The 14341-nt window shown below is 36.1% G+C and overlaps 2 protein-coding genes and 1 non-coding gene across 5 annotated transcripts; 2 read left to right on the plus strand and 1 right to left on the minus strand.

Moving 5' to 3' along the window:
* The first annotated feature begins 1084 nt into the window (after positions 1–1084).
* Positions 1085–4802, plus strand: LOC103982850 (mitochondrial ATP-independent inner membrane protease subunit 1a). Of its 2 annotated transcripts, XM_065177903.1 has the most exons (5): positions 1086–1308; positions 1395–1619; positions 1775–1885; positions 3134–3196; positions 4539–4802. In XM_065177903.1, exons 1-4 carry the CDS (start codon positions 1138–1140, stop codon positions 3176–3178), a joined length of 552 nt encoding a protein of 183 aa, XP_065033975.1. In that variant the 5' UTR covers positions 1086–1137; the 3' UTR covers positions 3179–3196; positions 4539–4802. The 2 variants fall into 2 exon arrangements, with proteins under 2 accessions (XP_065033985.1, XP_065033975.1); XM_065177913.1 differs by lacking the exon at positions 3134–3196 and having other exon boundaries at positions 1085–1308.
* A 2657-nt stretch (positions 4803–7459) lies between these two features.
* TRNAI-AAU (transfer RNA isoleucine (anticodon AAU)) lies at positions 7460–7533 on the plus strand. The gene has a single exon. It is a non-coding gene; the product is annotated as a tRNA-Ile (tRNA).
* A 1187-nt stretch (positions 7534–8720) lies between these two features.
* On the minus strand, positions 8721–13625 carry LOC135666338 (ribosome biogenesis protein BRX1 homolog 1-like). 2 transcript variants are annotated; one of them, XM_065177932.1, is made up of 9 exons: positions 13487–13625; positions 13004–13195; positions 12775–12916; positions 12205–12283; positions 11949–12073; positions 10975–11076; positions 10240–10308; positions 10057–10155; positions 8721–9036 (listed from the first exon to the last, which is right to left on the minus strand). In XM_065177932.1, exons 2-9 carry the CDS (start codon positions 13183–13185, stop codon positions 8905–8907), a joined length of 930 nt encoding a protein of 309 aa, XP_065034004.1. In that variant the 5' UTR covers positions 13186–13195; positions 13487–13625; the 3' UTR covers positions 8721–8904. The 2 variants fall into 2 exon arrangements, with proteins under 2 accessions (XP_065034004.1, XP_065034005.1); XM_065177933.1 differs by having other exon boundaries at positions 13004–13190; positions 13487–13598.
* Between the last annotated feature and the right edge of the window lie 716 nt (positions 13626–14341).

Consider the following 14341-nt stretch of genomic DNA (forward strand, 5'->3'; position numbering starts at 1 on the left):
TTATTTACTTTTGGTATTAAGGTGCCCTTTTCTTCTTTTTTTTCAAAAAATAATTCATTCCTTTCCTCATTTATAATTTTTCTTTGATAAGATAATCAAAACATTACCTCTTTAGACGTTACGTTCATTTGTTATTGTGTTATGAATCAGTTCAATCACTCGTTTAGAAGATTTAGATTATCGACTATCGTATATCTGAATAAGTTTAAAATAATTTTTAGCACGCCCATAAATTTATTTAAAAATATTTACTAAACCAATTAGGATACATATTTAAAATCCTATATAATTTTCATTGGGTTTCGATTTCATTTATCTTCGTTATAGTGTTTTAAATAGATTTATAATATTATAGTTGAGATGCCAAAATCATAGGGTAGGTGACGACCCTACATTTGTTGTTTTGCTTAGAGATAACCTTTTCTTCTTCTGAGTTTGATCACTCTTATTGTTTACTAATGTTAATGTAATCTCAACAATTAAACAATGTCGACGACGACGAGACAAAGCACGATAACGCCTCCGACGCTGTCAATTTAATTACCTAATTAGCGGCATTAACATCATCTGTCTCGGCCTTAATCACAAATCATTTGATTGCAGGAATCAAATCTTCCCACGTTATGAACATCAAGACAGGAGCAGCAGCATGTTCTAACCACATTGCCATTATGGATAAGTCAAACAAATATACGAATAATTGATGCAGATGCCTTTCCTCCTTGTTCTCGAAGTTAATGGATGAATGACATGCATGTAATTAAACATTATCGAGAGCTTTGCATCTTATAGTTTAATCCGCTTTAGCTCTTCAGCTCTGACTTTTGGATTAGAGGGAGAATTGGAATTTTAGGCGACAAAGCGATGAAATAGGAAAATATGGGCTTATTAGCGAATAGATTAGAAGCCTATGGGCCACAAATATGGGCTCATATATAGTTGGTTGAGAGTGCGGTTGAATGTGAGCCCATTTATGGCCCAATATTTACTTGTGGTTCGGAAATGGGTAGCAGGTGCACAGCTCGTGACATGCATCGAGATTCGTGCGATTACGATATTATGATGATGATAAGAATGGGGAAGACGGCGTGCCCTTGCGTATCACAGCTCCCGCAGCGCCGTCGTGGCCCGCGCCCAATGTCGACCGCGGGGAGCCGCATCGCTTCCTTCCTCGGCGGCGCCGCCGCCCGATTCGGGAAGGTGCCCTGGCGGGAGATCCGGGAGGAGGCCTTCGACCGTGCCGTCCTCGTCCTCAAGGCCGCCTGCTTCGTCCACGTCGTCAACACCTACGTCGTCGGCATCGCCTTCGTGAGTCCCTCCTCGACCGTCTCCCTCTCGCCGTATTTTTTTTGCGCTCGTCTTCGTCACCGTCCACTTGGCTTATTGGGTGGCAGGTGCGCGGCCCGAGTATGCTGCCCACCATCAATCTCACCGGCGACGTCGTTGCCGTGGAGCGCGTCTCGCCACGCTGGGGATCTCTGGCCGTTGGGGACGTGGTCATCCTCTTGTCGCCGGAGAATCCGAGGAAGACCGTCGCCAAGCGGGTGCTGGGGCTCGAAGGCGACGCCGTCACTTTCCTCATCGATCCCGCTCGCGGGAGCGCGTCTCAGACAGTCGTGGTGGGTATATAGTTGCGATTTTTATGGGTTTCTCCTTGAACTTTAGTGTCTAAAGCCATGAATTTTACTGGGTTCTACTGTTTATCTGCCCAGGGGTTTTGTCATTTGGGTACAAAGATCTAATTTTTTAGGTGGTGCTCGTCTATCTGCTGCAGGTACCGGGAGGCCATGTATGGGTGCAGGGAGATAACATATATTCTTCAAGAGATTCGAGGCAATTCGGTCCTGTACCTTACGGGCTTATCCAAGGGAGAGCTTTTTGTAAGGTGAGCGCTACAAATGATCTGTCCTACCCAAAGTTATTTATGGTTTTTCAGGTTAACTATATTAGGCTAGAAATGGCTTTGTTAAGTCTGTAGCATATTCGTTGCTTTATCTGGTTGGATTTGAGATTTTATCAGCATGCTAATTAACTTATGTTTGGTATAATCGTTGACTAAATTTCCTTGTTCACTTGTCCGTTGATGCAGAATCGATTTCATTTATACTTTATAAAGGAGATATTCAAGGAAATGATCACACTAGACTCGCAAGAACTCATTTTTTAGTAGTTTGCCGAGATGTCACACAAACAATCATTTAGTAAATATTTCAATCTTCCTTTAAATGATTGAAGTGTAAAATAGGATAGGAATGGGAACACTTTTCCTAGTAAGGGGTTTTATCATTTCAGAACTAACTTGGTCTATTATCATACTACATTCTAACTTGGTAATTGTTAACCATATATTATAGAATATTTTCATTGAGTTAGTGCCAAATCTCATCAGTTAAGTAGGGACACAATTAATGACCATATTATGTACCTTTGGAACAAACATAAAGATTGAAATGTAATGTAGCCATATTCAATGGACCTTTCTTCTTTCGTGGACCACTTATCATAGACAGGATGGATTTCTTATTGTTGTCCATGGTATTTTGTGTTTCCTAAGATGGATTGCTGAATCAGGTTTATATCATTGTAACAATGGCAAGCCATAAACAAATCTGGTCTAAAATGGTCTAACAGTTGAAGAATAATAACTTTGCTCGATGCCTAAGTATGAAACTTGGGCATATATTGAGAAGAGGAAATTCTTGGATGTTAAAAGCAGACTGAACCTAATGCAAACACCTGAGTTATTCCAACATAGGGTGCCAATAGTTAACATACTTATTGTTGTAGCAGTTAACATACTGTAAGTGAAATGGTAGGATATGAGGAGTTGATAAATTTTTTGCTCATAACATAATGGTTTGAATTTTAAATATGACCACTGCTTTGTTTTGTCTCATATTGAGTTGCATAGTGAATCTTGTAGTGGTGATATTATTCTCATTAGCAAGTCTTCATCTATTTGGACTGAAGATATGATATCTTTAAACATAATATCATGAGTATGAAAAGAAACTGTTACAGGTTGTACAAACATGGATTTAATCACTAGAATCTTGATTTTCCTCTGCCATCCTCTGCATTCTGCACTCAAGACTTATTGAATTTGCACCTACAAATTCTTTGTTAATGTTAGGTCTGGCCACCTGAAGCTTTTGGATTGATTGGACAAAAGTTGTAACTGGCTAACTGCACAAAGGTATATGTGAACTATTTCTTTAAGGAAACCATTGTTCCAGCATATTTCCTTCATTGTGCCTTACTATTTCTGCACTTGAAGGCCCAAATTGTTAAATATGATTTCTCTATTTTGGTTTTGATGTTGGTCTTCATGACCAGAATTTGTTATCTGAAAGTAGACGGGGAAGAACTTTTGGTGTTTCAATGCTTTTCTCAACTTGGTAGATAGTTGTGGTATTCATTCAATAAACAAAATCAGCATTGAAAAAGACACTATATACTTGATTTTCTCTGGTGAACAGAATGATATCCTCCTCTGAAACCCACTTTTTTTTTTTCTTGGAGAGATGGGGTTGACGGATATACTGTCAATCTTTCCAAATAGAAATTTATTATGTACAACAGCCTTTCACATTCATAAGCATTGGAGCTATGATATGAACCAGCTCCCTCGAAAGAGTTACTTTGGTAACTTTGGTGGCTTATGACTGGCTATATTGCTTTCTCTGACAAAGTTGTTTTGTGTATACATTTATTATAAATGTTATGATCAGCATAGATCATTAATTTTATTATTTTTTCACTCAGATGTAAATTTTTTATTAAATTATTCAGCCATCTTTTTCTTGGTTGATTTTGTATTATTTTCTCATTTTTCTTGGTTGTTGTTGAGATGAAAAAGAAATATTTTTATTTATAAAAGATTAGGTATTGTTTCGATAGAGGATAAGATAAGAGGAAATTGTTTAAGATGATATAAGCATGTGCTTAGGAGCCCTCCGAATATGATAGTGAGAAGAAATGAAATAATTAATACTAATGGTACGAAGAAAGATAGAGGAAGATCTAAAAAGATTTTAATAGAGACTCTAAATAAAAATCAAAGTACTTTGAACTAAAATAAATATATGATTTTTTTTATAAATTTCAATGACGGTAAAATATCCATGTAGCTGATCTTAAATAGTTGAGACTTACAATTTTATTGTTGTTGTTGTTATTGTTATTATTATTGTTATATACAGTTAACTCAAATTGGGGATTGAGAGGGACAAGAGGAAGAGGTGACTCATGGTATAGTACGGTAGGGAGAAAGTATCGTGTAAGATGAAGATAGGAAATAGTGGATAAGGGTGTTTTGATCGATCTATGAACATGATTGTAATTTTATCCTTCAAGTTATAGTCTATCTGTCATATTCTTTTCCCAATCTTTACATATTACATGAAAAAACTTATGATGTTTTTTCTTAATTGCATTTGTTTGTACTTGATATCTGACTAACATCTCATGGCAGTATTTAGAATAGACACCTTGATATCTGGTTAGACAAGTGATTGATTTGCTCTTTCTTTCTTCAGTTGCGACAAACAAACATGGTTGCAGCCGCTGTTAGTTGAGAGCTTTACCAACAGTTTGTTGGATCTGTGAAGGTTGCCTCATTTGTTCTTAAGATTGCCGATAGAGTTACAGACAAGTTTTTAACTCTACATTCACCAATTTGTGGTGCTAGCAACTTAGTTTTCTGTGAATTGTCAGAGAGAGGTGGTGAGTGTTTGTATACTTGCAAGTTAAAGTTTACTTGGATTCAGTTGATTGATACTTTCCAAAAATATTCTAATTAATCATTTGTTCTCTGCAATCTAGCTTCTGCATCTTCTATTCATGGTTCTCAAGCTTTATTCTACTACTAGCTTATAGATCATGAAAAATGTGGCAGTAGAAGTCTCACCATAAGATGTAACTGATTGGTATTTTATGGTTCTGAACAAGCATACTTTTGGCAAATACTGCTTTAAATTGGTACTGCCAATTTGATGGAATACCGAAATTGATATCAGATATATATTTTAATTATTTGAAAAGTTGGGAACATGTAGTTTGCTCCCTTGCAGCTTCCACTTGCTAATCATTTGAGTAAGAATCTGCTTCACTGTATTATGATGTAACTGACCATACCATAAACCATGAACACCCTTCTTGTATCTTCCATGGAGCAGGAAGATTACAAATTGCCACAACCATTGAACCTTGATTAGCTACCCACTTAATTGCTTAGTGGTTTTGACAAAATATCTTCTATGAAGATTTGCTATGCTGAACACCCAAACATAGGAAACGACATTGCCAAAGGAATCCAACATTAGATGCAACACATTCTAGTATCAAGCAGAATCCGAATGCAGTTCAATTCTCATCAGTAACCATTAAGGTTTGTCTACCCATTGTTGTGGTCACATTCACATTCCAGCTTTGTGGCTATGGAATATAGCAAGAACACCTTGCAAACATGAGGAAATAGTTTTCAGGAAAAGTAAAACCTTATATCATAATTTGTCTTTTTTTGGTATTTACTACTTTCTTAAAACTAAGGAGCTTTTAAGGCCTAATAATGGCCTTCGAACCGGCCGAGTTGCGGCCCTGTGTTGTTGTCTTTTGACCCGTCCCAACTCGGCCGAGTTGCGGCGAAGATGTGAGACTGGCGGGAACAATTATGGGCGAATCTCGATCGGACGGTCTAATCTTCCATCGGGTCTGATGAGATAACATCAGCCGTCCGATGTGAGATGTTAATGATATATATATATATATGAGCCTTCTCCTCCTTTTCTCTCTCTGCCCATCACATCATCGTCTCAGGTGAAGCGATGGTTGAACCCGTCAAGAAATCCAGCGATCTCGATCGGTCATCCTCCCTTCTACGATGGATTCGAAGGTAATGCTTCCCATTTCTGCATCGTCTCTGGCTACGTTGCTTGTGAATGGGTTTCGTTTGTGAAAATTGGTATCTTTTTCTACATCAACGAACCTTGATTGGATCTTTGTTCCGTCATCTTCTCAAACGAAAGGGCGAAGTAGTGTTCGAAATGAGCATCTTGAAAGGGGGTTTAGAGTGGAACAACAGGTAGCTTTTGGATCTTCAGAACCCAAGAAATCTTCTCTCGAATGACGACTGAACCTGAGGAATTTGTGCCTATCACGGTTTCGCAAGATTTTTAACATTAGTTCTTCAGGAGTTGTTTCTTCCCATCCTTATGTAATTGTGTGTGAGATTTAGTTAGATGGATCACAATGGCATGTCCTGGTGATATGGTTCTTGGCACTGATCGAGCTGAAGAATCTGATCTCACCAAAATTGATGGGGACGACAAGTCGTCCAGGGAAATCTTTAGGGAATGTGGATTCGGTGAGGAATTGATGATTCTTGATCACCCTTGCTGATCGAATAACAAGTGGAGGGCGGGCCCTTATGATAAAGATTTTTTATTGGTTGATCATTAATCCCAAAAAACCTTAAACCCTTTGAAAAAGATTCGGTGAAATATTTTAAATTAAATATTGGGTGAAATAGGGTTTAATATTGTGAAAGAAAATTTGAGAAAAGTATTTGATTTCAGATTCAAGAAGTCATCTCTTTCTAGTGAGAAGGGAATTTACAACTGCAATAGGTCATGAGGAGGGACCTTAAGATAAAAATTTTTGATTGGTTGATCATTAGTATCAAAAGCTTACTCTTAGGAAAGGATTGGGTGAAATATTTTTAATTAAATATTGGCTGAAACAAGGATCCTAATTCATGATGTGTTCTGATATTCCGAAAGAAGACTTTGAGAAAGGATTCAATGTATTTTATTAGCTTTGGGTGAAATAATTTAAATTAAATATGATGGTGAAATAAGGACTGTAATTCATCATCTATTCTAATATATGAAATAAGACTTGGGAGAATTTGGATATGAATGTATTCAAATCCTCGAATTCTTCTCTTTCATATGAGATTGGAGTTTGCAGCAGAAAGCTTTAATTCTTCTGTTGAGGTAGGGAGAAAGTGCAATGCTGAAGTTAAAGATGAAGTAGATGTTGACAAAGAACATTGATGAAAATTTGACTTATGATCGCAAGGAATTGTTGTAAGGAGGTGAAGGTTTGTGGTCTTAGGTTGGGACTATGATGATGGCACATGCCATTGATTTGTTGCAAGAAAGTAATGTTCCATTTCTAAGTATTTGCATGAAATTTATGATAAGTTGAGGGTGTTACCTTGTCATCTCTGCTCGGTATTATTGTGCTCTTTGTTGGATAGAGAATTGTGTATGGCATTTCCACTGCAGATGTTGATTTATTTGAAGAGAATCAGAATCATGTCTGTGACACTGAGAGTTGTCCAATTTATTTGATTGTTTTTATCAAATTTACTTACTTATTTTTCAAAAAATTAAATATATTTGTCCAAGGCATAGTCTTTAAAGTAATAATCTATAAGTCAAATAAATTTTCAACTGGCCTATTAGCTCAGTTGGTTAGAGCGTCGTGCTAATAACGCGAAGGTCGCAGGTTCGAGACCTGCATGGGCCATACATAAAAATTTTTTAATAAAAATTGTTTTAAAGCAATTTCTTATTATTCATTAAATATTTATTTTAAATATAAAAATATTATTTTATTTATTAAAGTGCACCATAAAATTTAAATTTTTATATTTATATTATATTATTTTTTCATCATCTATATTATTTTTGTTTGCTAAAGTGTATGTGTCATCATTTACTGCAATTTATCTTATTTTCTTTTAAAGAATTATTAGCTTGTTCACATGGGCCATAAAGTATAGAAAAAATATCATTTAGGGAAATTTTATTTTCTTTTAATTTTTTTTACATTATGTATTGTATTTTAGCTTACGCTTTATGAAAAAATATATTATTTTGTTCATGAAGTGCTGCACCTAATTCCACCAATTGGCCGACAAAGAGTTGGTTTATGGAAAGTAGGTATCTTTGTCAGTCTTCAAACTCTTCTATATATTTAAAATGATCATCCAATCTATCACACCCAAAATTTAATGTTCCACAAGTATTGAATAAAAGACATGTTCCAATCATTGTTCTTCTGGTTATAGTCATCTTAAAATAGAAGTGTGTTAGCTTCCATTTATCAGAATTGCTGATAGATCAATGATATTGAATTCTGACTCAGCCTTGTTAATGTGAACAACCACTGTTTTGGCCATATCTTTATCAACATGAAAAGAAAACAAAAGGTATGACAGTGTTGCTTTGTTCCATTTTAGTTCTCCATTTGTCATGTTATGGTTCTCAAAATCTTGTGCTGCAAATGACAGCTTCGTTGATCAACAGATACTGTTTTGTCCATATTTTTATGAACATGAAAGAAAAAAGGAGGTTTTCGGCTTTTGGTTCCATTTTTGGTTCTCCATTTTATAATTTGATAATCTGTAGTAACAATAAAGAAAATCCTTACAGAATTCTCTCTCTCTCTCTCTCTCTGCCATGTATATGACATCTTCTTCTTCCTAAATATGACATGTTCTTCTTCCTAAATATGCCCAGTAAATGTAATGCTTACAGATTCATTCATAACTGGCTCTTAAGACAATAATCTCTTTATTGTATGCAGTTTAATTAGATGCCATTGTCCAAATCAGGAAATAGAATGTAGAGGAAACACTAAAATTTGCTGCGATAAATATACTATTACCAAAATTTTTGCAAAAGAAGATAATGGAAACAACATTAGAGAAATAAATAATGTTGCCTTGATCTGGATTTTTTTTTTTTGCTGCATTTTCACACCCTCAGAATTCAACCAATTAATAGTAGAATTCCACAAAATTAAAACAAACCATCTTTTTGCAAGTTATTGCAGCAGAAAAAACAACTCAGGATTTGGATTCCTAGTGCACAGTGACATGGACGCGTGCATTTATCAATCCTTCCATAGATCTGCGAACTCATCAGGCTCTAATGGGTTGGAGAGCTCATGCATCTTTCTCCTCTTCTTGGCCTTCACCTTCTTCGAATACTTTCCAGCTTTCTTCTTCTTCTCTAGTGCACGGATCTAGTTGCAGAACGAAGCAACTCAGTGAATACCAAGCAAAACTATGATATAAGAATTGGAACAGATTTAGATAGCTCAAAGTTCAGACCTCTACTAAGAAAAAGTAAAAACACAAACCTAAGAAGCCACAATGAAAACCAAAACAAGATGGACTGAAGGCAATTTTCCTGATTTTGTACAGACATTGTGGTTGGTATCATTTTGGTGATTATGAGCATCTATATTTATGTCACTGCTGCAAAACTAGGTGGAGATCAAAGATAAAGCTTACAAACGTAAGCAAAGAACTGGCACGAGTCGATCAAAGATGTGAAATCTAACAAATCTAGCTTGACAATAATTTCTATATCTTGGGATATTTCAGCTTTCTTGATATAAATAAGGAACTAATTATCTGCATATACAACATGCTAGTCAGTCGGTTCTACATATAGGAAGCTAATAATAACAGAAGATTCAGGAACCAAAATATATCATGGTATCATTAAATCCAGAAGGGGCAAATTTAGCACGGTAGTAAAAAGATTGTCCAATGTCTTCCATAAGAACTTAAAAAATTGATGCAAAAGACAAGTAGAAAACTCATGTTTCAAATGTTCTATTGCAACAATTAGGTAAGATATTTCAATGAGATCACCATTAAAGGGGAACAAAATTTTTATTTAGGAATTACATAATTGATCATCAACAAGAAACGTAGCTGCTATATTAGACTATGACAATGACATGAAGCAAGGATATTATAATGGGAGACACCAACGAACCATGACTCACAAAGAAATGGGTTTAAAAAACAAAGGTCATTATTCTTTTGGGTGAAAGAAGTGAAAATTTCAGAATATTCGTATTTAATTTCTCGGAACTATTTCCTAGTTTAGCCATGATAGCACAAAACTATAATCCAGATGAGGGGAAAGAATTCTGATGTTGGATTTTCCTCAAAATTTTCAGACATATTCAGCAAAGAAACATGAAGAACAAGTACTTTTACCACAAGGCAAGGGTGAAAACAATAACTACCTGATTCGGTGAAATGTAGAATGGGTTTTCATAAAATGTTGGACCACCAAAACTGCTGCCAAATATCTTGATTGGGTTCAAACAAAATCTTGGGCCAACCTGCTTCCAATCATTGTCATGTCATCACTGATGAAAATATGCAAGTTCTGTTGCATACTTTAAAACATAAAAGCAATTATATACCTCCACAAGTGTCAATTTGTCCAGACCTCCACGATCAACCTTATCTGTCTCATTATGGGGTACAGAAATCTGTGTGTAAAAAAGGGGGCAAAAAAACATATAACCTTCTGCAGGCCAAAGTCACTCAAAGCTTGTAGCTTAAATAAAGCTTTAAAGATAGTGTTCCATTTGCCATTGCATATGAATTTACATATTACAACTAAGATACGGTAGTTAGCCGCCTGTGTTTTATAGAATTTAGAATGACCAGCTTGATATGAGCATTTTATAGTTTTGTTACTACCACTTAAATTAGAATAAAGCCATAAATCACACCAAAATTTAAATACTACAAACAGGACCATCCAATGGCAACAAGTACATCGAACAAACTAAATTATCTAAATAATATCAGATAAAGGAATGCAACTATAATGTAGATACCTAGATTAAACAATAATGTTAGAATTGCCTCCAAATAAGGTAACCTTCTCTGGATAGTATATCATAAATCAACTAATAGCTTCATTAATAAACAAAAAGATTTAAGTTGGTGTTCAGAAGAAGGTTTTGTGCTAACAGAAAAACATTTTCTAGGAGAAGATAATTAAGCAACGCTTCATCGTGGAATAGCTGTGTCAATCTAAAACCAACTATCAATATAGATTGCAAGAGGATGATAACATTGTCATAAGTGCATAAACCATAATGGAAATGTCTTAAGGTCTCCTATATATCCCCATTACAACGTATTACCTGGTAATTGCGAAACCAAATGTGGCCATCCACAATTGAAAAGACAAAGACATGGTCATGGAAAGGTTTTACTTTTCTCTGGTCCTTTGGAGTACCAAATATCTGCAATTAAAATAAAATACCATCAAGATAACAAAAATAGAGAAGTAATTTATCAACAACAAAAACAAAATTAAACGACCACAATTGTCAGAAGAAACAAAATCACTATAGAATATAATTCCTTGCAGTTTATAACAAGAAGAACTCAAACAAAAAATTCCAACTACTTCTCCATATTGTGCTACACTCTCCATAATGTGCTCCTAAGTTGTATCTATGGCCATCTCTCCTCGACCAATTTTTGGAAATTTTCTACATATTAAGTATCATGAAAATGATCCTCTTTTCCTGCTGAATACAAGGTTATAGCAAACTCTTAGTACAGAACCACCACAGTTTGATGTGCTCTAAGTATTGACCAATATCATTATGATTTCATAAAGAAATGTCTCCACCAATTGATTATCATTAACATGAGAGTAATTTTTGTAGCACTGTCACTTGGATGCATGATCAGTAGGACAGGACTCTTGACCATTCTTGGAGCTACAAAGCTTAACAGTAGCTTCACGGAGAAATAGAACAAAACCATACGTACAGTCTGAAACAGAAATAGCGATACAACTCAAACAGTACCAAGTTACAACATTAGCAACGAGATATATAACCGTCCACTATATACAGATGAGTAGCAGTTGAAAATGGCAGCTGCTCTATCTATCCTTAAGCACACAAAAGTTTTCATTCAGCTACATACAAATTTCTTGGTTAAAAAAAAAAAGCTACATGGATACAAGAAACATTTGCTACCATCAATTAGAGTGTGCTCTAAATCACATATTTATAAATCTCACAGTATGTAAAGGCAAGAAGACAGTAAAATATGAGCTGTCCAAAATTAAAAAAGTTCCATCAGAAGAAACAAAGCAAACCTGGACTATCATTTCCTTGATAAGCTTCCAGCGAGGTTCTTTGTCAAAATTCGAGGTAAATGTCAAAAGTGGGCGTGATCCTTTCAAATGATTTCCGGTAAGCTTCAGCTCCTCCATTGTATGAACTTCAAGAAAGACGAAAGAGATTTGTAAAAGTCCATAGCAAAATGATCATATGACATAAAATAAAAAGTAGATGTTTAGAGGTTTTACATAAATTATCAGTAAGGATTATAAGAGATCAGTGTCTGTTTACCAGCATTAACCAAGAACTTCACTGAAGGTCCACTTGGACACTTCACCATCCAAAGATAAAGATCTTTCTGCTTTCTGCACTGGCATATACGAATAAAGCAGAAATTAGATAGGAAATACTGCAAGTGTGATAAAAGGAAATAGAATGATGATCCTAAATGTATTTCATGTTTAATGAGAAAATACAATAATTAAAAAAGAAACTTGAACACAAGGTATATTAAAGAAACAGAACCAACTTCTATCCACAATAGGCTATATACAGAAAAATATGACAATGGTCAGCCAATAACATGGAAATGTTGTTATTTATAAAAGACAAAGAGTGAGATCCAGATCCAGTCAACTTAGACTGTGCTCCTTAGTTTCTTCTTTAACAAATGCAACACGATTCAGCAAGCAGGAATTGTATACAATTCTAGATTGGTAACACGGTTGCTCATATAAGCGGATAATCAAGGTCTGAAATGAGGTATTAGTAACACACTATATATCATTAAATCTTTGGGCGGACAGTTCAGGAGCAGAATTGACAGGTTAATAAAGTTGCTGAATGTGATATGGCTTCTACCTCAAAAAACAAGCAGCTGGAACAGTTCCTAAGCTCAATCAACTCATTGAGAGTAGCCCCCTTGCTCTCTTTGGACTCCACCTTGCTGTCTTTCTTGCAGTGAGGCAAGAGGGACACCACGTTCAACATCAAATGCCGATACCTTTCAGCACCATCATGCCGAATTAACAAAATCTCGTATAAATACACAGTAACTTCGACAAACAAAGAAGCAAACGTAACAGTTTACCTATACGTTATGCGGCGTGAGCATGTGACAAGGACCTTCTCTCTGTTCCTAAAGACTGGAGAACTATTCTGCTTCTCAGGAACACCATCCTTCCATCCTAAAAGGGTGCGCTTGGGTCTCTCTTGGGCTACTTCCTCCTTGGGAGCTTCAGATGCCTCAGCGTGCTTACGCTTCTTCCCCATATAAACTGAACTGGCATGCGCAAATACAATCAATAAGATCAAAGCAGAACAAAAAGGGAAAGCAAACAAGGGGGAAAAAATCATTCACCTACAATCTCTAATTTTGATATAACAAGAACGAATAGGTGAACAACGACATAGATCAAAAAGCGGAACCGCTCGCATATGAGAAAAGGTGGATCAAAGAACAAAAACAAATTCGAATTTTCCTTTTAAGCAATATGTCTACAAGTCCTTGCCGAGTTCGTCAATGACACAGGAATCACACGAAAGACCACGCTTCTGCGGACCAAGAACATACCGGACGAAGCGTCAATTAGGTCTTCTTCGTCGAGAAGAAGATGGAGAAACACCCGATCACCAACCAACCGATTAGGGTTTCGGGGAGCTTTAACGACGGAAGTCTGGCGCGACTCGAGAGAGAAAGAGCGAGAGAGAATTGAAATAGGGGTTAGGGTTTTGGGAAGCGAATCTTGAGGCAATCGGATGGCCTTCGATGAGCCTCAGGAACCGGTTTATTGGGCCCTCGGGCCAACTTAATGGGCTGCAAGTTCTTTTGGGCTGAGAAATTTCTATAATATTTTCATTTTTTTTCTTTTTTTAATTTCAATCTAAAACTTTTGCATTGTCAATCCTTTTACAGTTTCAATATTGTATATTTGTTTCTCTAAATTTTATTGTCAGCAAGATGAACACTTTGAATCCTTGTCAGATTTCTTGTTTGGTCTTCAGATATGGTTCACAGGGCAACACTCCTGCCACCTTGCATCCACATCTCTCACTTCAGTAATTCTCCGTAAGTTTTCAATATGATTTTATATGATAGTGAGTGTGAAGGTTTGACCAGATGCTCACAAATGCACAGCAACTTTGAACTCTTCTTCTACGCCCGTGAGCGTACACTTAGCTGTATGTGATACAGCACCAATTGTATCAGCTTCCATGGGTTCAAGTGTACCCATGGATTTAAGAGCATGATCCACATTATTTCCACCTCTCATAGTGTTTTCCACGTTGCGTTATCCAGCTAGATGTGAGCTAATTCCTTTAGCTTTCCAATGGATTTGAAGCAGACCAGTCTCTTTCTTGCTGCTATCTCACATTCTTGAACTTTTTTCTGGGTTGACCACCAGCCAAGCATGCAGCATTGAATAAG

Source organism: Musa acuminata, chromosome BXJ1-4 (genome assembly GCF_036884655.1).
Source record: "Musa acuminata AAA Group cultivar baxijiao chromosome BXJ1-4, Cavendish_Baxijiao_AAA, whole genome shotgun sequence".
NCBI classification, from domain to species: Eukaryota; Viridiplantae; Streptophyta; class Magnoliopsida; order Zingiberales; family Musaceae; genus Musa; species Musa acuminata.